The sequence below is a fragment of the Artibeus jamaicensis genome, unplaced genomic scaffold (genome assembly GCF_021234435.1).
Source record: "Artibeus jamaicensis isolate MK-2021 breed Jamaican fruit bat unplaced genomic scaffold, CSHL_Jam_final contig_415, whole genome shotgun sequence".
NCBI lineage: Eukaryota > Metazoa > Chordata > Mammalia > Chiroptera > Phyllostomidae > Artibeus > Artibeus jamaicensis.
The window spans coordinates 40,014,801-40,037,161 of record NW_026521823.1 but is presented as its reverse complement, the minus strand read 5'-3'; the positions used below and the strand labels follow the sequence as shown (position 1 = coordinate 40,037,161).

The 22,361-nt window shown below is 41.9% G+C and overlaps 1 protein-coding gene across 1 annotated transcript in view; it reads right to left on the bottom strand.

Moving 5' to 3' along the window:
- Positions 1-22,361, bottom strand: part of NBEA (neurobeachin) — a 439,670-nt gene that overhangs the window by 362,583 nt on the left and 54,726 nt on the right. The window contains exon 11 of the mRNA XM_053665561.1: positions 5,569-5,677. Coding sequence (XP_053521536.1) covers positions 5,569-5,677 — 109 coding nt within the window. The remainder of the gene's footprint in view (positions 1-5,568; positions 5,678-22,361) is intronic.

Genomic DNA, 22,361 nt, shown 5'->3' with positions numbered 1-22,361 from the left:
AGAAAAAAGATTTTAGACAAAGTTAACTAAAATTAGTATCATCATAACACACACACGCAAAAGAAAAAAGGCAATAGGACAGAGAAGAGCTTCAGCCCCGAACCAAAGGGAAAGTACACCGGCTCTGCCACCCTCCCCCCAGCCTTCCTTCACCAAATTCCCATCAGGTGCATGTGGCCAGATGCAGCGCCTCTGGCTTATTCTGCACAAACTTTCCTGACCTCTCCACAGCATCTGCAAAAGCAGGTCTCGCTTCCTGAAAACACGGTCCGCCTCCGGCGTTCCCGACCCTCAGAGTTTCCTCAGGGTCTGTTTCTGGAGACAGGAGGTCACTGCAGACGACCCAGCCGGTCTGTCTGCCCCTGAAGAGCCCCCCCCAGACAGCCCAGATGTCACCAGCTTCACAGAGTGGCGCCTCCTCACCAAGCACCCCAACCAGCGCACACCACGCAGTCTGCACGCAGAGTGCGCCCACTAATTTTCAACTGCCATCACCATTACAGAACCTATCGCTGTGTTCAGATAAATGATTTTTCAAAATGCAAACCAAAGCTTGAAGCCCCCACTGTGCAGCACAGCCCCTTGACCTCCATCACCCACTGATTCAAGTCCAGCTACGGGCCTGAAATCATTGAAGTGTAAGGTCCCTCCATTCCTCACACTCATGACTCAGCTCCGCCTTCGGCATGCAGTCCGCTGTCGCCCTCTGCACAAGGAGGACAGACTCCAATGCTCACAACGATGCCCCCAAGGAGTCAACCACCACGTATGAACGAGGGCAGGAGACAGTAAGGAGTAGAGAAGACCGCTCAAGGTATCTAACAGATAAAATCCAAAACTAAAAACACTTCATTGAGCCAAACAAAATATTTCTCCGGCCCAATGTCCCCATCTAACAACACTAATTTGTTTCACCTGCTTTCTCTATCGCGTTCCCTGAACGTACAAAACCCTACATCTATTTCCTTTACCACAGAAGTAGAATGCGATACTCTACACTTAGCCATTCAGGAAAAATATGTGTTGAATATTTACTATTTTCTAGGTACCCTCCTCAGCACTTCGGAAAAAACAGTGAACAAAATCTAGAAAACAAAAAAGCCCTGTCCTCACAGAACTTACATTCTAAGGGAAAAGAAAGCGGGTTGTACAGCAAATGAAATGCAAAGGCCAAGTGTGTAGCGTGGGAAACGTCTGTAATGCATGAACAAGGCGTGGACGGGACATCTGCAGCAGGGCTGTCACAGGGAGGCGCTGCTCTGACGGTAGCATCTCACTGGTCGGAAGCACAGTGATGCCAGCACGACTTCGTGTGTGTGGGCTCACGGGTCTGACAACACGCCGACGGTCAGCCGATAAGCAACGACCCCTACAGTTCAGAACAAGCCCCAGAGTACGGCTTTGCATGAGGGTTTCTTAAGAAATAGAGAAATGGTCCAAACAAATAGCTGAGTTACGAAAGGGGAGGGCGAGAAAACAAGTAAATGTTTGAGCAGAAATAAAACAGCAAAGACTGGGACTCACTTTAAAGAAACTTTAATAAAAATATTAGAGCACTTTTAAATTCCGAAATATTATTCATGGACAGAGGAATAAAATTAGGTAAGAAATCATGGGTTCTTTACAGCTTCAGCCACCCCTTCACTAATTTCACACAGCTTACCTTATGCCTCGCGTTTTTATTCAATGATAACAATTTCCAGAACATTCACGTTTTGGTAAAATAAAACAGAACAAAATACAGGTTTCATGGAACAGCCTAAATGTGATGACTAAGAAAGCCTCCTATCAGGCCACCCTCCTTGATAACCAACCAACAGAGTCTCCAACAAGTGGATGAAGCTTGACAGTTAGCCACTCACTTGTTCCTCGTTGACAATAAACTAGAAATGGGATCTTTACTGTCTACACTACTCACCTGGCCACTGAATACATAAGTACTCATCTGAGAAGGCCGAAAAGCACAGTCCTCGCAGGTAATCAAACAAGCGTGCAAGTGCATCTCACTTACTGCAATCAACACATAGCTGTGGAGGCGAGCACTCTTGTAAGTGCTGAAGATACAGCAGTGAGGTGAGAAAAAAGATACTGTCCCTGCTCTCAGGAATCTGGAGCCTACATTCTAGTGAAAGGAGGCCGGAAATAAACAGTCGTTTAAAATGCCAGACAGCACTGCGCAGCATCAGCAGGGCGGACAGCCATGGGGCAGGCACTGCGGGGCTGAGTCGGTGGGAGGCCGTTTCCGAGAAGGGGCTTCACGTGGGGAGTTTGCTTACGAGGGGCTCCACGGACAGAATGGTCAGAGCAGTGGGGAAAGAATGCACCAGTCCCGAGAGGGGCTCACGGCTACCATTTTAGCTCTGACAAGAGAGGCAAAAAGGCCTTTGTGTGACCAGTGGGCTGCGGAAGAGAAGAGAAGCAAGCAGAGTAAAGGACTGACATCAGAGTCAGAGAGCCCCGGCTTCGCTGGAGAGAGGACGCGGCAGCAAGAGGTAGCGCACTGCAGGGGCACCAGCCAGAGTGCACGTGAGAAAGGCATGGTGGGCGCCTGGTGGCGACAGGCAACCCCGGGCCCACGGTGCTGTCAGTGGGCACGGGAGGCCGGGGAGTGGTAAGTATGAGGCAGGCGCTGGTTCTGAGCGTGTTCTGAGAGTAAACAGTAAAATTTGCTGAGAGTATGAATTTACTGTGTGAAAAGGAGAGTCAGAAAGGACTGACGTTTCTGGTCTGAAATAGTCTGTTGAATGGTGATGATGCTATTAACTAAAAGGAGACCAAACAATAAAAGATGAGAGAAAAATAAAAAGTAACAATCTGGATAATGTAGGATTTATTATGAAGCTTCAAAGACACCCAACTGGAGCTCAATATGAGGGTCTAGAAGTCAAAGGAACGTCTGTGGTTGGAGAGAAACATTTGAGAATATTTGGTATCTACAGAATAATGAAAGCTAGGTAATGGTAAGCTTAATCAAACTGTAAACACAAAAGTGAAAAGGCACCCAGGATTCGGTACTGAGAGAGAAGGGAAAGAAGCAGAAGAAAAGAAGTCTAAGGACGCAGGAAGAAGAGAAACAAAACACAACCGAAGGACGAACTTCCAAGGAGGAACATCACTCTGAAAGGCTGTGAAAAGGTCAGACGAGAGGCGGGCTCCCGGGGACTCACAGGCCCTCGGGGAAGAGGGCACATGGCAGTCTGGCTGGAGTGGGCAGGGACCAGACTCCAGGATCTTTGAAAAATCTACAAATCACTAGATTTAAGAGAGAAATAGCAAGATCAGTATGTAAAATATCAACATAAATACTAATTATATTTCTATGTACCAATAACATAAAAAATTAAATTTATAAAACCTCAAATATCTAGGGAAGCAACAGCAAAAAAAGAAAGTTTTCTACACAGAAAACTTCCAGAGACCCAAATAAACAGATTGATCTACTAAGTGCATGAATTAAGAGATTCAATATAAAATGCCAATATAATCCAATACGAATCCTTGGACTGTTTTTGGAGAAATTCAGAAAGCCGATGCGCGTGGCACACAGAGACCCAAGCACAGATGGGGCGGTTTGGAAGGACGCACAGTCCAACGGCCACTGCGACGTTTCAGGACAGTGTGCCATCGCCTCCAAGACAGGAAAAGAAAACACAGCAGATGAGACTCTGGAAATGGCTCCATGTGGCAGCCCAGGTATATAGAGAGAAGAAATCAATTTTGACCTTTATGCCTCATGCCATACACAAAATTCAACTGGTACTGAAATATAAATCTAAATGTGAAAATTAAAACACAATTTTGAGTCTCATGGCTTTGGCATACATAAGAATCCAAAACAGTCTAATCATACAAGAAAATGAAAACATGACCTATATTAAAATTAAGGGCTTTTGTTCATTAAAAAACACCATTAAGAAAATGACCAGGCAAGCCCCAGAGGAAAAGATGTCGCAACACATTCAACAAGGGATTCATAGCCAGGACATACACAGAAGTTCCACAAATGAACAGGAAAATAACAGACAATCCAATTGTGAAAGAGCAAACAGTACAGGTTTTAATGAAAGAAGATAACCAAAGAGACAATAAACCTGTGACAATGCTCAGCTTAATTTATCATCAGGAAAACGTAAATGCTTATACAGTGCGATCCACCAAATAAAGGACAAGCGCTGCCCATCCTGTGTCTAATACAGAATTAATGTAGAGTAAGAAACTCCTACAACCCGGTAATAAAAAGAAAATAACTCCAATCATTGAAAATTGGCCAAAGGTCTAAATAGACAGTTTTTCAAAAAAATACATAAATAGGCAACATGCACTGAAAAGATGCTTGATGCCAGCAGACATCATACAAATGCAAATAAAAAGTCATACGCCAGGTCACGCCCGGTAGGATGGTTAGAATAAGAAAGACAAGCAGTAGCAAGTGTTAGCAAAGATGTGCATGTAAAATGTTAGAGCTCTTTGGAAAACAGCCTGGCAGGTTCTCAAATGAGTGAGCATAAAGGAAGAAGAGGACCCAGCAAATCAGTTCTTAGGTATCTATGCAAGAGAAATAAAAACTGATGTCTGCACACGAACTTGCATGTGACCACTCATAGCAGCCGTACTCATGGTAACAACACAAATGTCCACTGAAAGATGGACTGAGAAGCAGGAGCAGTGAACACAAACAATGGGCGGTCCTTTGGTCCCTGAGAAGGAACCGAGATCTGATCCACACCACACGAAGGAACCCTGGGAACACTATGTCTAGTGCAAGGGGCCGGCGACAGAAGGACAGCTGGTGCGTGAACCCGCTGACGTGAAGCATCGCAGAGGCACAAGGCGACTGCCGCCGGCCTAGGAGGGCGGGCCCTGCAGGGACCAGGGAGAGCTGGCCAAGGACATGAGCACTTCACAAGAGATACAACAGATGTCCAGCACACTGCTATAAAAATATGTCCAATCTTACTCAAACATCTAAATATGCAGATTAATACCACAATGAGACAATGTTTATACCCACTAAGTTGACAGCATAATATTAAGAACAGTGATCCTGAGGAAGGGCGAACTGAGCAAGTCCCTTTATCAGACTTGAAGCCCGTTCACAGTGTGTCTAACCCCGAGCTCGGTCTCACGTGCAGAAAGGCCCACTTCAGGACCGTGCTGACCGCCCTGGGCACACAGCCCGCCCGCACCCCGCACAGCAGCGCAGCGAAGACGTTTCGTGCAGCGTGCAATTTCACAGTTTGTAAGCAATTCTTAATACTCTGGACAAATGAAAACAGTTTCCTATGATTAAAGAAGAATTAATGAGAAACACAACTTTGAATAAAAGTAGGTAAAATCATGTTTAGTTTCAATTTTCACTCAGAATTTCTTAATTATATAAATGTCTAACACCCAATTTAGTTCAATGTCTACACTTAGAGCCAGGTGCATAATACAAAAACGCTTGTGAATTATCCCAAAATAGAGCCTCTGTACAGTCGATGGAAAGGAAACTACAGAAAAAGTAGAATTTGTTACTGCTACGAATTTTATTTGCTACACAATAAAACCGCCATTCAGATCACTCACCTTTTCCAGTAAGTAGCCAATGACTAGGAAGCCTTTTCCGCCCAGCATCTGCTCTTGCATGGCTACTGAACTTTTGAGTAGCTCGACCAGGAACGCCAAAAGAGTAGCACTGTGTGTAAAGTACAGACAGTTTCGTCATGTGATCATCCAATGTTCAACTTCAGTATTTCATCATTCCAGAAGACAAAGAACACATCCAAATGTAATCTCTATTTTGCTGGCAACTATTATATCTTATACTATGCAATATATATTTTCTCACAAGCATGAGAAAACTTGTTTTATCTATTTAAAGGTAAGTATCATATATCAACATATTACTATGTGGATTTTTAATATTCCAAGGCAAAACATCTAAGATTACCTATACACATAAATATTCCCTGCTTCAAGTAAACCTAACGTCAGAAACACACCCACAAATATGACACTTCATTATAATCAAGACTATCGTATTACTTCTTGGAAGAACATGCTATCTAAGAGAATTTTAAATATGTACACAAGATTGCTTCAGAAGAACACACCAATTTTTTAAATAAACTTGTCATTTAGACCTATTTTTCAGAAACAACTTATATATTTAAAATATCCAGAGAAATGTGCAACATGTTAGTTACGTCCATATATGCCCTCAGGAACAACTCAGGAGAGCAGAGAAAATAAAAGACCAATGTGATGTTAAAAGGAAAAGTGACGGTAACGCAGTAACACATAAGCAGAAACACAGGAGGGCACACAGAGATATGCGCCAAACAAAACTAAAACACCTGACGTGGCGACTGAAGGAAGAAACAAGGAAAAGGACATGACCGCGCTGAGTTGAGCTCTGATAACACTGTACCTTGCGAAGTTACACAGAACAGCCTTCGGCCAGCAGCACAGCTGCACGGCAGTGTTCTTACCTGTACCCTCACCAGAGCTGTAACAGTGACTGACTGTAAGCCACTTTACCAGCAGTTAAAACAGTCTCTATTTATAGTGCTTTACCAGGTACCCAAACTGCCTGTTTACATTCACAAGAATAGGTAAAACCTCAAATTTCTAAATATACTTTTAATATATGTGTATTCATTCCTACAAGAAATTAAGAAAATTTGCTAATGAGAAAAATTTAAAATTATTAAGCCCCCCAAAATAATTTAAAATTATTCTAGCTCTTCTGGTTTCAATAAAAATGACAACACATTTCTCTGACAATGTGGCTACTCCTGTTCTAATCAGAAATAATCTTATAAAAATAATTAACAGCCAAATTATCATCATTGTAAAAATCAATGGTTTAACAGATTATATTTCAGCTAGAAAAAAATATATACTGTATCTGGAAATAAAGTACTCATTACAGGAAATTAAAATTCAATTACATTATCTGGCCCTATTATCTTTAAGCCACAAAAACAAGTAAAAACAAATATAACAAATCAATGATATTCTTCTACTTTGTTGTAAAAATCACAGGCAGACATTTATAGGAAAAGCACAAATACCAAGGAATTCCTTGGGATTTTTAAAACTGTTTCTGTAAAAAAGAAAAGCTTTTAAAAGCAATCTAGTCCGTTTTAAATGAATTGTATCAATAGTCAAAGCCACATCACAAATAACTGTTTAAATACTATTATACATTATACTTCTGCCCAAATGTTTGAAAAGAATGAAGACAGCTACTATATAGAGCTTACACACTTTCCTGATCTGCATGGAATTTGGACCTACGCCTGAGTCAATAATTTAGGAAGAAAGAAGACTTAGATTCCTAAACACCAGAACTGCCAAAAAGTCTACAAAAGCATCGTCATGGTCCCATGGTCCATGAAAAAGTCAAAAAGTCTTACAATCACCCTCCTTTCTAGAGCCACATAAAATTACAAGGTGCCACAGATTTTCTTTCTTTTTTTTTTTGGTCAGAAACACAACTCTTTCTCAAACACCTAATGAATTGACTCAGACTTCTAAACACAGTGGAGTTTCATTACAAAATCAGGAATATTAATTTTATTATCCCAAAATCTTAACACATGACTATGCTACCCATGTAATTATTAATTTCACTTCAATTTTAGCTGTGACAACAATTGAAAAGTCAAAATCATTCACTAACAAAGGTATTAGTAATTTATCCCTAAAACCCAATGCATAGTAATACCGTATCTTTTTAAAATCTTTAAAATAGGTATGTTTGACATGGCAGACGTAATAGTGAATAGGTGGCTATCTTGGAAGAAGTACATTTTCAAACATAATTTAACAAACTTACCAGTAACTAAAACGCATCGGATTGCTGCAGGGCTCACAATATACTTGCAAAATTCTGTGCACTGCCATACAAAATTCCTCTCCATTCTTGCCTATTTCCAACTCCCCTAGATACAAAGGCAAATATAAAGGATACTTCAGCCCATTCCTATATCTCCTACATACCACTTCCTGTCTAGACACATCAGTTACTCTGCAGAGGATCTAAATATAGAGGACAAATCAAAAGCGAGTATCTGTGTCAGCCAAAACTAGCACACACGACATAGAACATGCTCTTGAAAAGTCTAGCAATACCTAGAAACAAATGTTCACAGGAACTTTTACTTGATAGAAAGTGCGCCGATTTTTAACTCATGAAGTAAGATTGCTAAACTTTTCAATAGACATTGTAACATATGTTCCATAAGCAGCAATTCTACTTCAGAAACAGTTACGGATTTTTAATTCTCTCTCCTTTTAAGGAAAATGACACTTGTAATCTATAGGGTTATTTCTTAAAAAAATTACCATCTTCCAATGCTTAATAAGCTTCAATTAAATTAGGAAATAATATGTATTTCAAGTCTCATACTTATAAAGGTCTAGATCGTAGGAAAACTGAAGGAAGGAGTATAATAATCCCTTAATGACTTAGCGTATTCATTAGTATCTCCAAACTTCCTGGTCCATATTATTAAAGAAAAACCACATCAGTCTTGGCCCACAAACACCTGAGAATTTTAAAAACTACTATGAATATGACTGAATCCTGTTTCTAATAAAAATGCATACCACACTGAGGTTCCACTAAAATTTATATAAGTATGGGTTTCTACTTGATTTTAATATCACTTTATCCATTCTAATCTTGTCCATTATTTATTTTTTAAGATAACTATGTAGTTAAGTCATGTGATTTCACAACGAAAGTTTTATTTGAGGTACTTCATTATTTAAAGATGAAATCCATCATAACCAGACCTAACTGATAACTGAATAATACTGAACACACAACCCATGTTCAGAACAGAAGCAGGCCTTTTAGCTTGCTTGCCACTGAACCGAGCACACACCTCAGCTAGATGCGCTGTTTCAATATATTAAGATGAATGGAATTAATAATGTTAAAATTAAATATTTGCCTGAAGATTCAACAACTCCCCTTATTAAAGGATATTTTTAATTTTTAAAAACACGACAAGCAAATTAATTTTCTGAATAAATTCAGAACTAGATTAAGTCCTAATAAGATTTAAGGCACACCCGTAAGGGGGAAAAAATCTTGACTTTTTCATCAAGTTTTCTCTCTTAGGTAACTGAATTTAGTGTTGAGACACACTGAAATCTTGCAAAAGATGACTTCAAGTATACAAAGTACCTAATACCATAGTTTCATGCTATTTCTTTCACTGCAAAACTCTTCGCAGATGAGAGTGATCATAGTAGGGATAAAACTGTACAAGGAAATCAACTCCACTCCATACTCAAGATAATGTCAGACTCAACACGATTTCCAATGACATGCACAGAAAACTCTCACTGTAAGTTAGATGAGTTAAGTTCCTTCAGAGTTCAAAGTTATTGGGAAAGGCCTGACCCAAAGGGCTCCAACCCTGAGGTCCATTTAGCACTGGGAGACAACCCACTCCTGAAGGTGCTGTCTCAGAGGACCACCGCCTACCTGCCTGCTCGTGCAAGGAAGCCTGGCACCAACTATCGCATTCACCAGTTCAGACACCAAGTGGAGAGATACGCCAAAATAAGGAAAACGCGTTCACTGGCTGAGTCAAACGTGGAAAACTGTGAAATGCAGCACAGCATGATGCAAGGACAGATGGGGGACACTGGGGAGCACGTGAAGTCACGGAGCCTGCCCTCCGCCAGGAGTCTCTGCTTGGTGATTTCCACCTCTTCTCCCCGCCGGGTGCAGAGATGGGCAGCCTGGGAAAAGGCAACTGCTACCGCGACCCCGCCTCCAGGAGAGCAGGCTCGAAAGGCCCCACTGAACGTCTGCCAAGCTGGTGCACATCCTGACCTCCTCTGGGAACAAATTCTGGTTTTATATTCATTTCCGACAAAAGCCTCCGCTGTCAAAGAAGTGTCTCGCGCGGCCTAGCAGCCTGCAGGCTGCCCCAGAGGACCCAAGGCGTCCTGCGGCGCTCTGACCGCCCGGCCCCAGACAGGAACCCGTCTGGACCTGCTGGAGGCGGCAGCCTCGCTGAAGTGACCCTGGATGACCCGGGGGCATGGGAGCACTGAGAAACCTGGTAACGTCCCAACCCTCGAGAAACACCCAATTTCAAAGAGAAAACAGAGGCAGGCGGTGGTAACCCCACATGCGTGACCTCAAGGGCACGGGCACACGTGCAGAGAGGCCTGCGGAACAGCAGCAGCGTTGGGAGCGCAGCCTGAAAGTGCTGCAAGTACCAGAGGGAGCAAACAGGTTTCAGCGGCTGACTGCACTTCAGAAAGCCCGAGGGGTTATCTGACACTCGGGCTATGCACACCAGGGTGCAGTAAGAGTAGGTCTACGGTGGTGAGTGTGCGAGTTTGTTCTTGTAGCAGTAGTATTGTGTCATTTTTCCACACGAACAACTGTAAACCTACTCTGCCTCACCCTGCATGTCCAGGACTTTTCTAATTCTCTTATAATTAGTTTTCTTTCTTAAACGATCTATGAAGTACACTGGCTTCCTTATTTCTTTGTGTGCGTGTGTGTGTGTGCATGCACAACTCTGAGAATGTCAGAGACACAGACCCCTGAAGCCCCACCCCAGTCGGGACAGAGACCGGTTACACACGGCACGTCAGAAACACTCATCCTGCCCCTTTGCATCCTCACAGCCACACACTCCCCACCCACCGTTCGGGGAGCTGCTTCTCTCCCCCCGCCCCCGTCACTGTGGTCCTGACTTACTGCAACTCTCACGTGGGTAGAGCCACTCAGGATGCCACCTGAGTCCGTCACTGACCTCCACACTCTGCCTCTGATACACCGAGCAGACGCACACATGAAGACTGCATTTCTCTTAATGCTGAGTGCTACTCCGCTGTAAGAACGGGTCACAGCCCTCCGTGTACATCTGGGTTAGATGTACTTAAGAGAAATCATGAACACGTTTATTGCAGATGTTCACATAAAGGTTTTTGAGTGAGCAGGTTCCATTTACTTCTCATAAGCCCCACGCCAGGAGCAGAAAGGCCAACTAATGTGCTAAGTGTGCATTTAACTGCAGCACAGAGTTACAACCCTCTGCAGCTGCAGAGTGGCTGTTCCGCAGCCAGCGCCACCGGGCCCAGGTGCTCCCCTCCTGCCAGCCCCAGGCACTGTAAGTGGGTGTACTGTGGCCCTTCCACTGGGTGCATGCGTGTTCTCTCCGTGGTTTTAATACACATGTCCCTACTGGTGAATGATTAAGATCTTTTCACATGCTCTTCTGGCATCCTTATATCTGTTTGAAGAAGTGTCTGTTCAAGTATTTTACCCATTTTTAAAAACTGGATTTCATGTTTGCTTAGGTTTGAGAGTTTAATGATTATTCTTCATATAAATCCTTTGTCAAATAAACGATTTTCTATCAACCCCAACTGGAGCATGTTTTTTCATTGCATCTTTCGCAGAGTAAAAGGTTTTAACTTTGATGAAGCCTAAGTCAAATTTATCCATTTTTTTATGCACCACGCTTTTGATGCCATACAAATACAGCTTTGCCTAGTCCAGACTACAAAGATTTTCTCCTGTGTGTTCTTGAAACACTTCTATAGTTTTGTATATTACACTTGGAGTTAACTTTTAACAAGGTGTGAGGTTTAGGTTGGGGTTCCTCGGCAACAACTGCCCTTCCCCTTGGACCGCTCCTGCACCTTCAGCAAACCAGCCGTCCGTGTCCGTGTGGGACGAGTGCGAACTCTGCACGGTCTGGGTGACACCCGGTCCGTCCCTTGTTCACGCCTCACGGTCTTCGTTACTGTGACCTTGCAGTGAGTCTGAGGGCTGAGGAAGTATGACTCCTCCAACTTCACCCTGTTTCAGAATCATTTTATCTATCCTAGTTACGCTGCCTTTCCATGTAAAATTAAAACCATCTTGTCTACATCAACTAATGAATCCAACCAGGTACTGCCAGACTAGTCAGCACTGTGTTTAATCCACAGGCCAGTGTAATGGCACCTGCATGTGTCCAGTCTCCCTACACACGAATGTGCCCCCTCACTATTTAGAGCTGTGACTTCTTTCCTCAGCAGTGTGCAGACTTCAGCCCGTAGCTCCTACATGGTTTAGATACGTTTAAAGTACATTTTTGAAGCTACTGTTAAAGGTATTTTTAATTTGGTTTCCTACTACACATTGTTAATACAGAGAAATGTAATTTACTTTCACGTGAGAACCTTGTATCTTGCAAACTTTCTGAAGTAGCTCACTGGTGTGGGATCCTGTGTGAATTCTTTCAGTTTCACCTAGGCAGTTGCTCATGTCGTCTGTTAAAGGGACGGCTCCTGCCTGTCCTTGCCAACCCCTGTGACCTCTGCCCTGATGTCCCGCCTCGCCATAGGGGCTCAGACCTCGCATTCAGACCAGGCCCCCACGCACACCAGTCAGGACCGAGTTCACACACAACTCCACGGAGTTATGTTCACACGCACTTCTCTGATGATGTCCAGCTCTGAGGTCAAAAAGAAAGGGCTTCGTGACCCCTCACTCTATTGTGCACTCCCGTAACTGTGCTCACATGCAGGGCAAACCAGCTGCAAAAGAGAGGGATTTTTAAAAAGCAATGGAGAACTTCTGGTTCTGAAGAACACAAGAGCCCACAAGCCACCTCTCGATCCCCTCAGGGAAAACGCTGAGCAGACTGCACAACCAACAGCTCTTCCAGGCACCAGGAAGGGAGGGGAACGGGATGTGGCGTGCTCCCCAGACGGGAGAGAGAACAGGCACCAGGGAGCGGGGGAGCCGGAGCAGGGACACGCACGCGGGCCCTCCCTGGGGCCAGCGCCCACAAGGCAACCCTGAACTGCAGTTCACAAATGGCTGGGGGCCGAGCGCTGACCACACCCCCAACCACGGGAGGCCCTGCATTCACTGTCAAAGTTACCTGCAGAAACCCGACCAGGTTTCCACCGCTGGTACTCGAGGAAAACCCTCCTGGGCTTCCAGGGGAGAGGAGGGAAGGGAACCCTGTGAAACGTGCTCTAATAAGGACCATCCTCAGGAGGTGCCACTGTCAGAGCCTCACTGACCTGGGCAGGGAGACAACCAGCCGCAGCTGTCTTCTCCAGCCCACTGGGCTCAGACGGCTGAGGCGGCTCGGAAGTTCATGTCCTCAGGCACAGAGACACTAAAAGACGGAGACAGCTCGTGGGACCGCCAGTGGTCCTTGCTCACCACATTTCTAAAGAACTCTTAGCAGCAGCTCCTTTTCCAGGTACATCATGTTTGCCAAGAAAAAAGTTACCAGGCATCACAACAGGCAAAGACTGCCATTTAAAAAGGCAAATCAAGAATACGATGCAGAGATGGCATGGATGTTGGAATTAGCAGACTTGGAATTTAAGACAACCGTAATTAATATCCTAAGAGTCGGATGGATAAAATAGATAGCATGAAAGAACAAATGTGCAATGGAAGCAGAGAGATGGAAATCCTAATAAAAAAGCAAAAGGAAATGCTAACAATAAAGAAAAATGTAACAGACGTGAACAATGTTTTTTGATGGGCTTATGAGTAGACGGAACATGGCTTAGGAAAAAATTTCTGAGCCAGAGAATATACTAACAAAATCCTCAAAATCCCAAAACCAAAAAGAACAATGATTGAAGAAAAAGAAAAGAATACGAAAAGTATGAACAACTACAACACCGAGCACATCACGGACATGCTGGAAGGAGAAGAAAGGCAGGAAGGGACAGAAGTATTTGAACACAAATGACGACAGATTCTCCCCCACATTAATGTCAGAGTATGAGCCACAAATCCAGAAAAGTCAGAGAACACCGAGCATGATAATTTTTTAAAAAAAGAAAAACAAAACAAAAACTACACCTATATGCTATCATTTTCAAATTACAGAAAATCAAAGGTAAACAACAACTCCTGAAAGATGCCAGAAAAAAAAAACACCTTACATACAGCAAAATTAAGAATGACATCCAATTTCTCCTCAGAAACCGTTCAAGAACAGAATGGAGTGAAACATTTAAAGCTTTCATGGGGAAAAAAAACACTACCCTCAACTTCTATACCCTGTAAAATTGTCCTTCAAAAGTGAAAGAGAAATAAAGACTCTCAAACAAATAAAAACTAAGGAAATTTATTTCCAGAACTATCTTGTTGAAAAATGTTAACAGAAATTCTTTAAAGAAAATTAATATATCAGAAACTTGCATCTACATAAATAAAAGTAGAAAACTGAAGAGTAAAAACCTGTATTTTTTAATCTAAAGTAATCTAACAGGTAACTGTTCAAAATAATAACACACGTTCATATGCTTATACATGTGAAATAAGTGAGAGCAGTGACACCAGGGACAAAATACAGAAATTAAAATTATTTTATTATTGTAAAGTACTCAAACTACTCATGAAGTGGTACAAGTGATATTTGATAGTAGACTTGAATTAGCTGCAAACCGTACAGCAACCATTAAAAAAGTAAAAATATTAACCATAACAGCCCTGATCAGTGGGGCTGAGTCAGTTGGGCACTGTCCTGCAAAGCAAAAAGTTGCAGGTTCGATTCCCAGCCAGGGCACATGCGTCGGTTGTGTGTTTGGTGCCTGGTCAGTATGAGAGACAATCAATTAATACTTCTCTCTCTCACATCGATATTTCTCTCCCTCTCTTTCTCCCTCCCTTCCTCTCTCTAAAAATGAATAATACCTTTTTCAAAAATTAAGCATAACTGATATGCTAAAAATTAGAAAAACTGAAATATATAAAATGTTCAATTTAAATCACAAGCAGAAAAATAGCACAATACAAAAACAGAAACAAAGACTAACAAATAGATAACAATTACAAATATAGTAACTATTAATCCAACTATATCAGTAATCAGTTTGAAGGTCAATGTATAAATACACCAATTAACAGACAGAAACAAAGTGAACCCAAACCCACCAATGCTATCTATAAAAAACCCACTTTAAATAAAGTCATACATAGGTTACATGTAAAAGGACAGAGAAATATAGACCATGATAACACTAATCAAAAGGAAAGTAGGAGTATTTATATTACTTTCAGACAGAGCAGTCTCCAAATCAAGGAAAGTTAAAGACTATGAAGAGTGCTGCATAATAATAAAAGGGTCAATTTTCCAAAAGACACAAATTCTTAAGGTGCCACTCTAAAAGAAGAACATCAAACTAGATGATTCAAAACCGCCATCAACAGCTGTGAGGAGATGGTCCGCTGTGCGAGCCAGAGACCCCCAACACCCCCTCTAAGAAACGGACAGAGCTGCACACCAGCAGCGAGCCCCAGGGGTTCGTGGTCATCTGCACACCACTCCGTCCAGCATCGGCAACACCCACCTCCCCTCAAGCTCAGAGGAGACACTCACGGAGACAGGCCACGTGCTGGGTCACAAACCCACACTCACGCATCTGAAACAGCCACCGTACAGTATCTACTCCCAAATCGCAATGGCATTAACTAAAAATAACAGAAAGATAACTGGGAAACCCCGTAATATGTGGAGACTAAACAGCATACTTCTAAATAAACACAGGTCAAAAAAATCTTGAGCTATTAAAAATGTTTTGAACAAAACAAAAATGAAACCACAACTTATTAATGTGTAGAATGAAATTAAAGCAATGCATACAGAGAAATTTAAAACACCAAATACTGTGCTATGGTATTGATTTATAACATACATACGAGTGCTCTTCTTCCCACTTTCTGGCACGAGCTCCTAAAGTCCTTGACACTTTCTAAGTGACGAGAGTGAGGAAGCTGTCTGCAGTTATGTTCCATTTGTGGTGTGAAGAACTGAGCCATCACATAAAAAATGAATCTAGAAATAGACCTTACACCTTTAAGAAAAATTTACTTAAAATGGATCACAGACCCAAATGTCAAATGCAGTAACATAAGAGAAAACCTTTGACTTTGGAGATGCTGATGACTCTGTAGACAAAATACCAAAGCCACAATCCATAAAATAATTGATGAGCCAGACTTCATTAAAATGCAACGGTTGTGGTCTGAGAAAGACAGTACACCAAGAGGCTTAAAAGACAAGCCACACACTGGGAGGAAATATTTGCAAAAGATACATCTATCTGATAAAGGACTGTTATCTAAAATATACAAACAATTCCTAAAGTTCAACAACAGGAGAATAAGCAACCCAATTTGGAAATGTGCCAGAGACCTTAACAAATATCTCACCAAAAAAGATACACAGTTGACAAAAAAGGATACAAAAAGATACATCAAGTGATTATTGATGTGGGTACCCAGGCAGGTCCACCCTTGGTTAAACAGTGTGATTCTGGTGAGTGATGCTGGTACTGGGGGACCGTATGCATGTGGAGAGAGAGAATACATGAGAGATCCCGGTAAAACTTGATTGTAAACACAAAGCTGCTGTAAAAATAAAGTCTGTTAAAAGTAAAAACTTTAAATTTACAAGTACAACGAAGATAAAACAGTAAAAACTGTGCAGATGAGGAGACTGAGTTTTTATTTAAAGCATTCTGATCTGAGATATTTCCACACCGTTTGGGTATATAAGCCTAAATAGAAGGCAGCTAGCAGAAAAGCTGAGGGAGGAGTCATCCTATGTAACAAGACCACGAACGCAGAGACAGATGAAAACCAAAGCTGATACAGTCACAGCTACACTCACCGCGACCTTCGAACGATGCCCTGCTCCTCCCTTCCCGCACAGCCCCTCGCCGAACACCCAGCCACCACCCCCAGTGCCTGGGAAAGCCTCAAACACATCGCACCCACGCTTCCACTCCGAACGTCCTAGGCTTCTGCGGTTCGGTTGTGAATTCAGGCAAATGCCAATATTCTTTGTAAAACCAAGTAACACTGTCTTTAGTTTTAGACTGTATGACTATTATAAAATTAAAGTAATACAGCAATTTACCTTTTTTATTTTCAAAAGAAATAAAAAACATAGAAAAGCTAAAAGGAATATTATTCCCTGGATAAAGTAACCATATTTTATGTAACAGACGAGGTTGAAATATTGAAGGGTAACGTGGATATGTAAAGAGGAGAGGAAAACAAAGGCAACACATTACAGATTACAAGTTGTAAAAAAAAGAGCACAAAGTAATACAGTATCAAAATGGATTGCAATCAATTTAAAGAAAACTTTTAATGGAAGAAATATTGTAAAAAGGCAACTATCATGAAAAACTCTTTAAATTATAGATATACTATAAACTTCATTATTAGATACCTTCTGTGCAGACTTCTTGGAGTAAAAAAGTCTTGCCTGACAAAAAAGAGAAAACAATTTGAACATCACAATAAAATTTCTGTTTCAGGAAGAAAACTTAATGTGCTTCATTTTTTACTCCTTACAAATTAATTTGCACAGCGAGTTCAATACGAGTTCCATTTTGCTCTCATTAAACCTCACTACACATACTGTTGTTTTTCTCCTCTAGTAACAGGTAGCATCACACATACTCGAATCTCTGTGTCTGTGTCAGTCAAACAACATCTTCATTACTCAGTCATCTTCACAAAAAAGGCTAAGTACCAAATACGCTTGTTACAAAGTGACACATACACTTCTGAAAAATATTTAAAAATGAAAGTACTATGACTGACGGGTATCCATTCAAAAATAGTGGACTACCTTTGGAAACGGAAACAGTAATTGTCTTCCCTACACGTGACCGACACCCCCACCAGACAGACCGTCGCCACAGCGATCGCGGGCCACTTCCTCGTGGACTGGAGGGCAGCCGCGCCTCCTCCTTTATGCCAGGTGGGCTAAAGTCACGAAACAAAAATTTGACACTTGATGTATATAACGGGCACTTTTCCTTGAACAAAAATTCAGCAAACATGGTCAGACAAAAGACTATGTCCCTCAGAAGTACAAAAAGAAATCCATGTTAGACAGACACTGAAGTGTGGAAATTTGGGGGTAATTTTTGACTTATGTATGATTAATGCTCATCAAGACCTTACAATGAAAGTTTTCATTATTAAGGGGGCTGCTTAATTATTTAGGAGCTTATAAAATTCAAGATAATTACTATAATAACTTTGGTTAGCAAGATAGTTTTGTAGAAAAATCTTGATTTAAGTTGACTAAACAAATTAATGAGTCATTAATATTCATATTACAAGAGTATTCTTAATGACAAAACAATTGAGAATGTATTATGAGATTCTCTAAATTTTTTATATCATGTATTCTGTTGGGCAGGCTTATCAAACCACCTATATCATAATTTTAAAAAAGCTTTTCTGAGAAAAATATCTCTATGCTCTCAAGAATTTACTTAAATTGCCACTTGAAATTCAGTTTTGGTGTATATAATTTATCAGCGTTCAAGTAAATTCTCATTGGCAATATGAAACTGTGTCCCATCAATGAACTACAGACTCTTCCTGAGAAAAGACAGGAAGCTCCCATAATGCCCACTATGCCGGACACCATGACACTTGGCACACGCTACTTGCTGTCCCCCAGGCTGAGACGGGTCACACACGTGTGGAACGGAAGCCCACAGAGGGTCCATGCTCGAGGCCCCACTCGGCCACTGGCACTCCCCGCCCACCTCCCCAGAAGAGGACCAGTGAAGACCACACAAGAACACGGGGACCTGCCCACGGCGAGCCGTCCCGGACCCCTGCCCCCAGGGCCACACCACATATAACAGAACGTCAGCCTGAGTCATACCTGTCTGGCGCCCCAAGAACACCTGCTCCCTACGCCTCAGGACCCTAAGGAGAACTACTCTTTTCTTGTGCTTTTAATTGTTGAAGGCACCAAAGCCCATTTATACCTTGTGCCAGAAACATTTTTTCAAAGCAGATTCTTCTTAGGTCACAAAATGAGGAAGATCTATTGTTTTGTATCACCCCTAGAATTTGATAACAAATGTTCTTAAAAAGAAGGGGTAGGCCAAAGGTAAGAAGGATAACTCATCTGCATTAATGTATATGACCATCTAACTCAAAGGAAAATTATATTTCCCATGCACTGCATCACTCGCAGACACCAAGTACGGACCACTCGAGACTGGAGCTAGCTTCCTGAAGTGAGTCACTGACCGCTGGCGCCCCCTGGCGTTCACTAACTGTCTAGTGAGAGGCAGCAAGTGCAGCTGCGGCTCTAAAAAGTCCGCTGGCCTCAGAGAGATAGCCAGCCCCTCCCCGCGCGCCAGCCCCTCCCACGGATCGGTCACGGCCAAGCAGCTGAGCGCACTCAGCAGAATCCCCATGATAGGATGAAACCACTACAGTAACGACGCAGCCTCATTTACTTATCCATAATCAGACCACGTCAAAAATACTGTATGTATTGCCACATGCTTGTTAAATCAGTTCAATAGCGCCTAGCTACTCCTTTGTCGCCTAATTTTCTGTGCCATGATTAAGGGTAACTACATGTTATTAAAAGAAGAGGCTACAGAAGATATGATTCTTAAGAGATTTAGAATAAGGGGATAGCTATATATACGATATCGAAAAACCAGCTTAAAAAAACACCTTAAATTGGTCAAAGCTTGGTGTGACTTCATGTGGTTTGTTTGACATTATTCAAAACTTGAGCTAACAAATTCCTCACTTTTAAGCCACTCTACCTCAAAATGAATAGGATGGTTCAAAATCATTTTTTATCAGTACAACTAAAATTCAAAATAAAAAATCCTACTTAACTGATTCTCAAATGTAAGTACCTTCATCGGTAAAAGAAGGTCAAACAGAAAGGAAGCTGGCTGCTACTGTAACAACCAACTCTTGCGATACAGGATATCCAGTATTTGAGTAACATTAAACAGCAGTGTCAGGGATGACCCTGTGCATTTCCAAACTCATGGTCAGACGCAAACAGAGCCCGCGAGCCCTGAGAGCTAAGGGGACTGAGCTACGAGTTCCACCCACTGAATCCAAATAACCCAGTAAGCTACTATGGTGTCCACTCCACAGTGGTGGGAACAAGAGCACAGAGCAGGGAACAATGCACTCAGAGTTGCACTAACAATGAAGAGTAAACGTGGGATTTGAACCCAAGTCCAGCACACACAGCACAGCTAAAGTACACAGCCTTCATGACAAAACAAGCCACGAGAGCTCTCTCACACAAAGAAAGCCTACTTTTAAGGGATCCGGAAAATACAATTATCCTTCCAATAAATTATTTTAATGCTAAGACCCCCACATGGAGTGAAAGTCATCAAAGTTTATAGCAATGGTATGGTAGTGCCAACAAAGGTTACATCTTACAGGAACAGTAAAAAATTTCATACAAAGAGACAACTGAGTGGAAGAAATTATGGAACCTAAAATGCGTTAGCTTGAAACACAGATGGCAGAGAGAATTAACTTATTTTTGAGCTTAGCTCAATTTCTTCAAAAAATAATTAAAAATTAGATTACTTGTAGATTATATGTAATTTTTGGCACGTACTTCTTAGGCAAACAGATTTTCAAAAAAAGAGTACACTGAATTTTCTTGGAAGATATGAAACCTTCGCACAGACTCTTGTCCCTCTACAACAATTTCATGCAACTAAACCAACAAGATACAGCCTATTTCAAGGTCTTGGTCATCGACACAAATTTATGATACACCCAGGAAACAGGAAGTTCTATCCATCCTTGTCCTAGCCTATAGTGAACAGCTTGCCTTTAACATTTTAAAAACCAAAAGACCGTATCACTGATGCACACACTTGTGTATAACGTTCACCACCAAAAATCTAACTGACCGAAGACTGTATTACTGATACGCACAACTGCCTACAGAGAAGTGAACCTGAGACAGCCAGGACTTGGACACGATTATACGAAAGTAGTAAATAAGAATTCAAAATGGTGCACAACTGAGCCCCAGGGGAGCCTGGGATGGGCACGAGTTACCATCCAAGGGGAGAAGGATCCCTTTCTTCTCTCTGTTCTCTACTGGCCACACACTAAGGACATATATGTCACTGGGGAAGTTGAAGTTATCACAGAGAAAAATTAAAATGAATGATATACAAGAACTCAAATCAAAATGACAATCAGAATGCTGAACTGTTACACTTTTATCTTCATGATAAAATAAATACAATTCAAATACCAAAATATAATATAAACATTACAATGAGTTTTAAAAGCCAGGCAATGAAAAATAACCATGTGTGTCTTGGATGAATGGAGCAGATAACCTGTTAAATATAATGTTAGCACTAACATTTTATAAGAACTCTTCATAAAGCTATAAATTATTGTGGATGATTTTAGTTGTAACATTTCAAACTGTACCTTCCTAATTTTTCTTTCTCAAAGCGAAAAGTTCCAGTTAAATTAAAATAAAACAGACACAACATTTAAGTCGCACGTGGACTCTTCCCCTGACTGCTCGGTCTCCGACAACTCTCACAGCGCTTACCAGGCTGCTCACCACTGCTCGTGACGTGTACTGGGTCACTCGGGTGACAAAGACTCCACATTTTTTATTTAAACCCACGAATGGCATCTGAAGTTCCCTATTTCCGACAGGCTGGCCTGCCTCCCCATGCAAGTACTTAAGACCTCACAGCAACTGGGCCTGACCCAGGGTCCCACTGCACCTCCAAATGCCGGCCTCCCTGCTACACTGAGACGGGAGAAAGCGTGACCCGTGGTGGGAGCTGAATTCTGTAGAGGTGGCAGGTCACAGCTACATCCACGCTTTTACTTGACGTGCAGACAGCCCCAACACAGGGACAAGATTAACAGTAATCATGCAACAGAAGTGTGTTGATAACTCATTTAAACAGACATGAGAAAATCATGTCACACCTCAATGCACTTCACATTTTCCCATCTTCGCTTCATCCATTCGTTTCTCATCAACACAAATGTGAAGAGTTTTGTGTGTGTACATATTACAGCCTTCCGATATTGACGCTGAAGTAGAAATTACTCTTTACCTATAAAACTTTCCTTTAAACTCTCTAAACATAGCACTGTACACAAACTAGCTGTTAAAATTCACATGTAACTTCTTACATATGATTCTGAGATACCAGATTAAATGAGTTCGATATGATATTTTTTTAATGAAAAGGAGGTAAGCTACAATTATCGAAATCAACCTAATTAGAAGAAAGTGAACTTTTTCATAGACACAGATATCTACTGGTTGGATATGGGCTCTCCAACATGAGTTGCATGCAAAGAGCAGTGAGTATCAACTAACGCAGTGCTAGTCTTATGATGACAGTATTACAGAAAAACACGGTATTTAAGACACAAAGCACGTAACTGTTATTAAGTCTCATCTTCAGAGTGAACTGCACCCCAGCAGCTCTACTGACCCTGACAGAGCTTCACGGAACCCCCAAACCAGGGGCCAGTGCGAAGGGCAAGGCCAGGG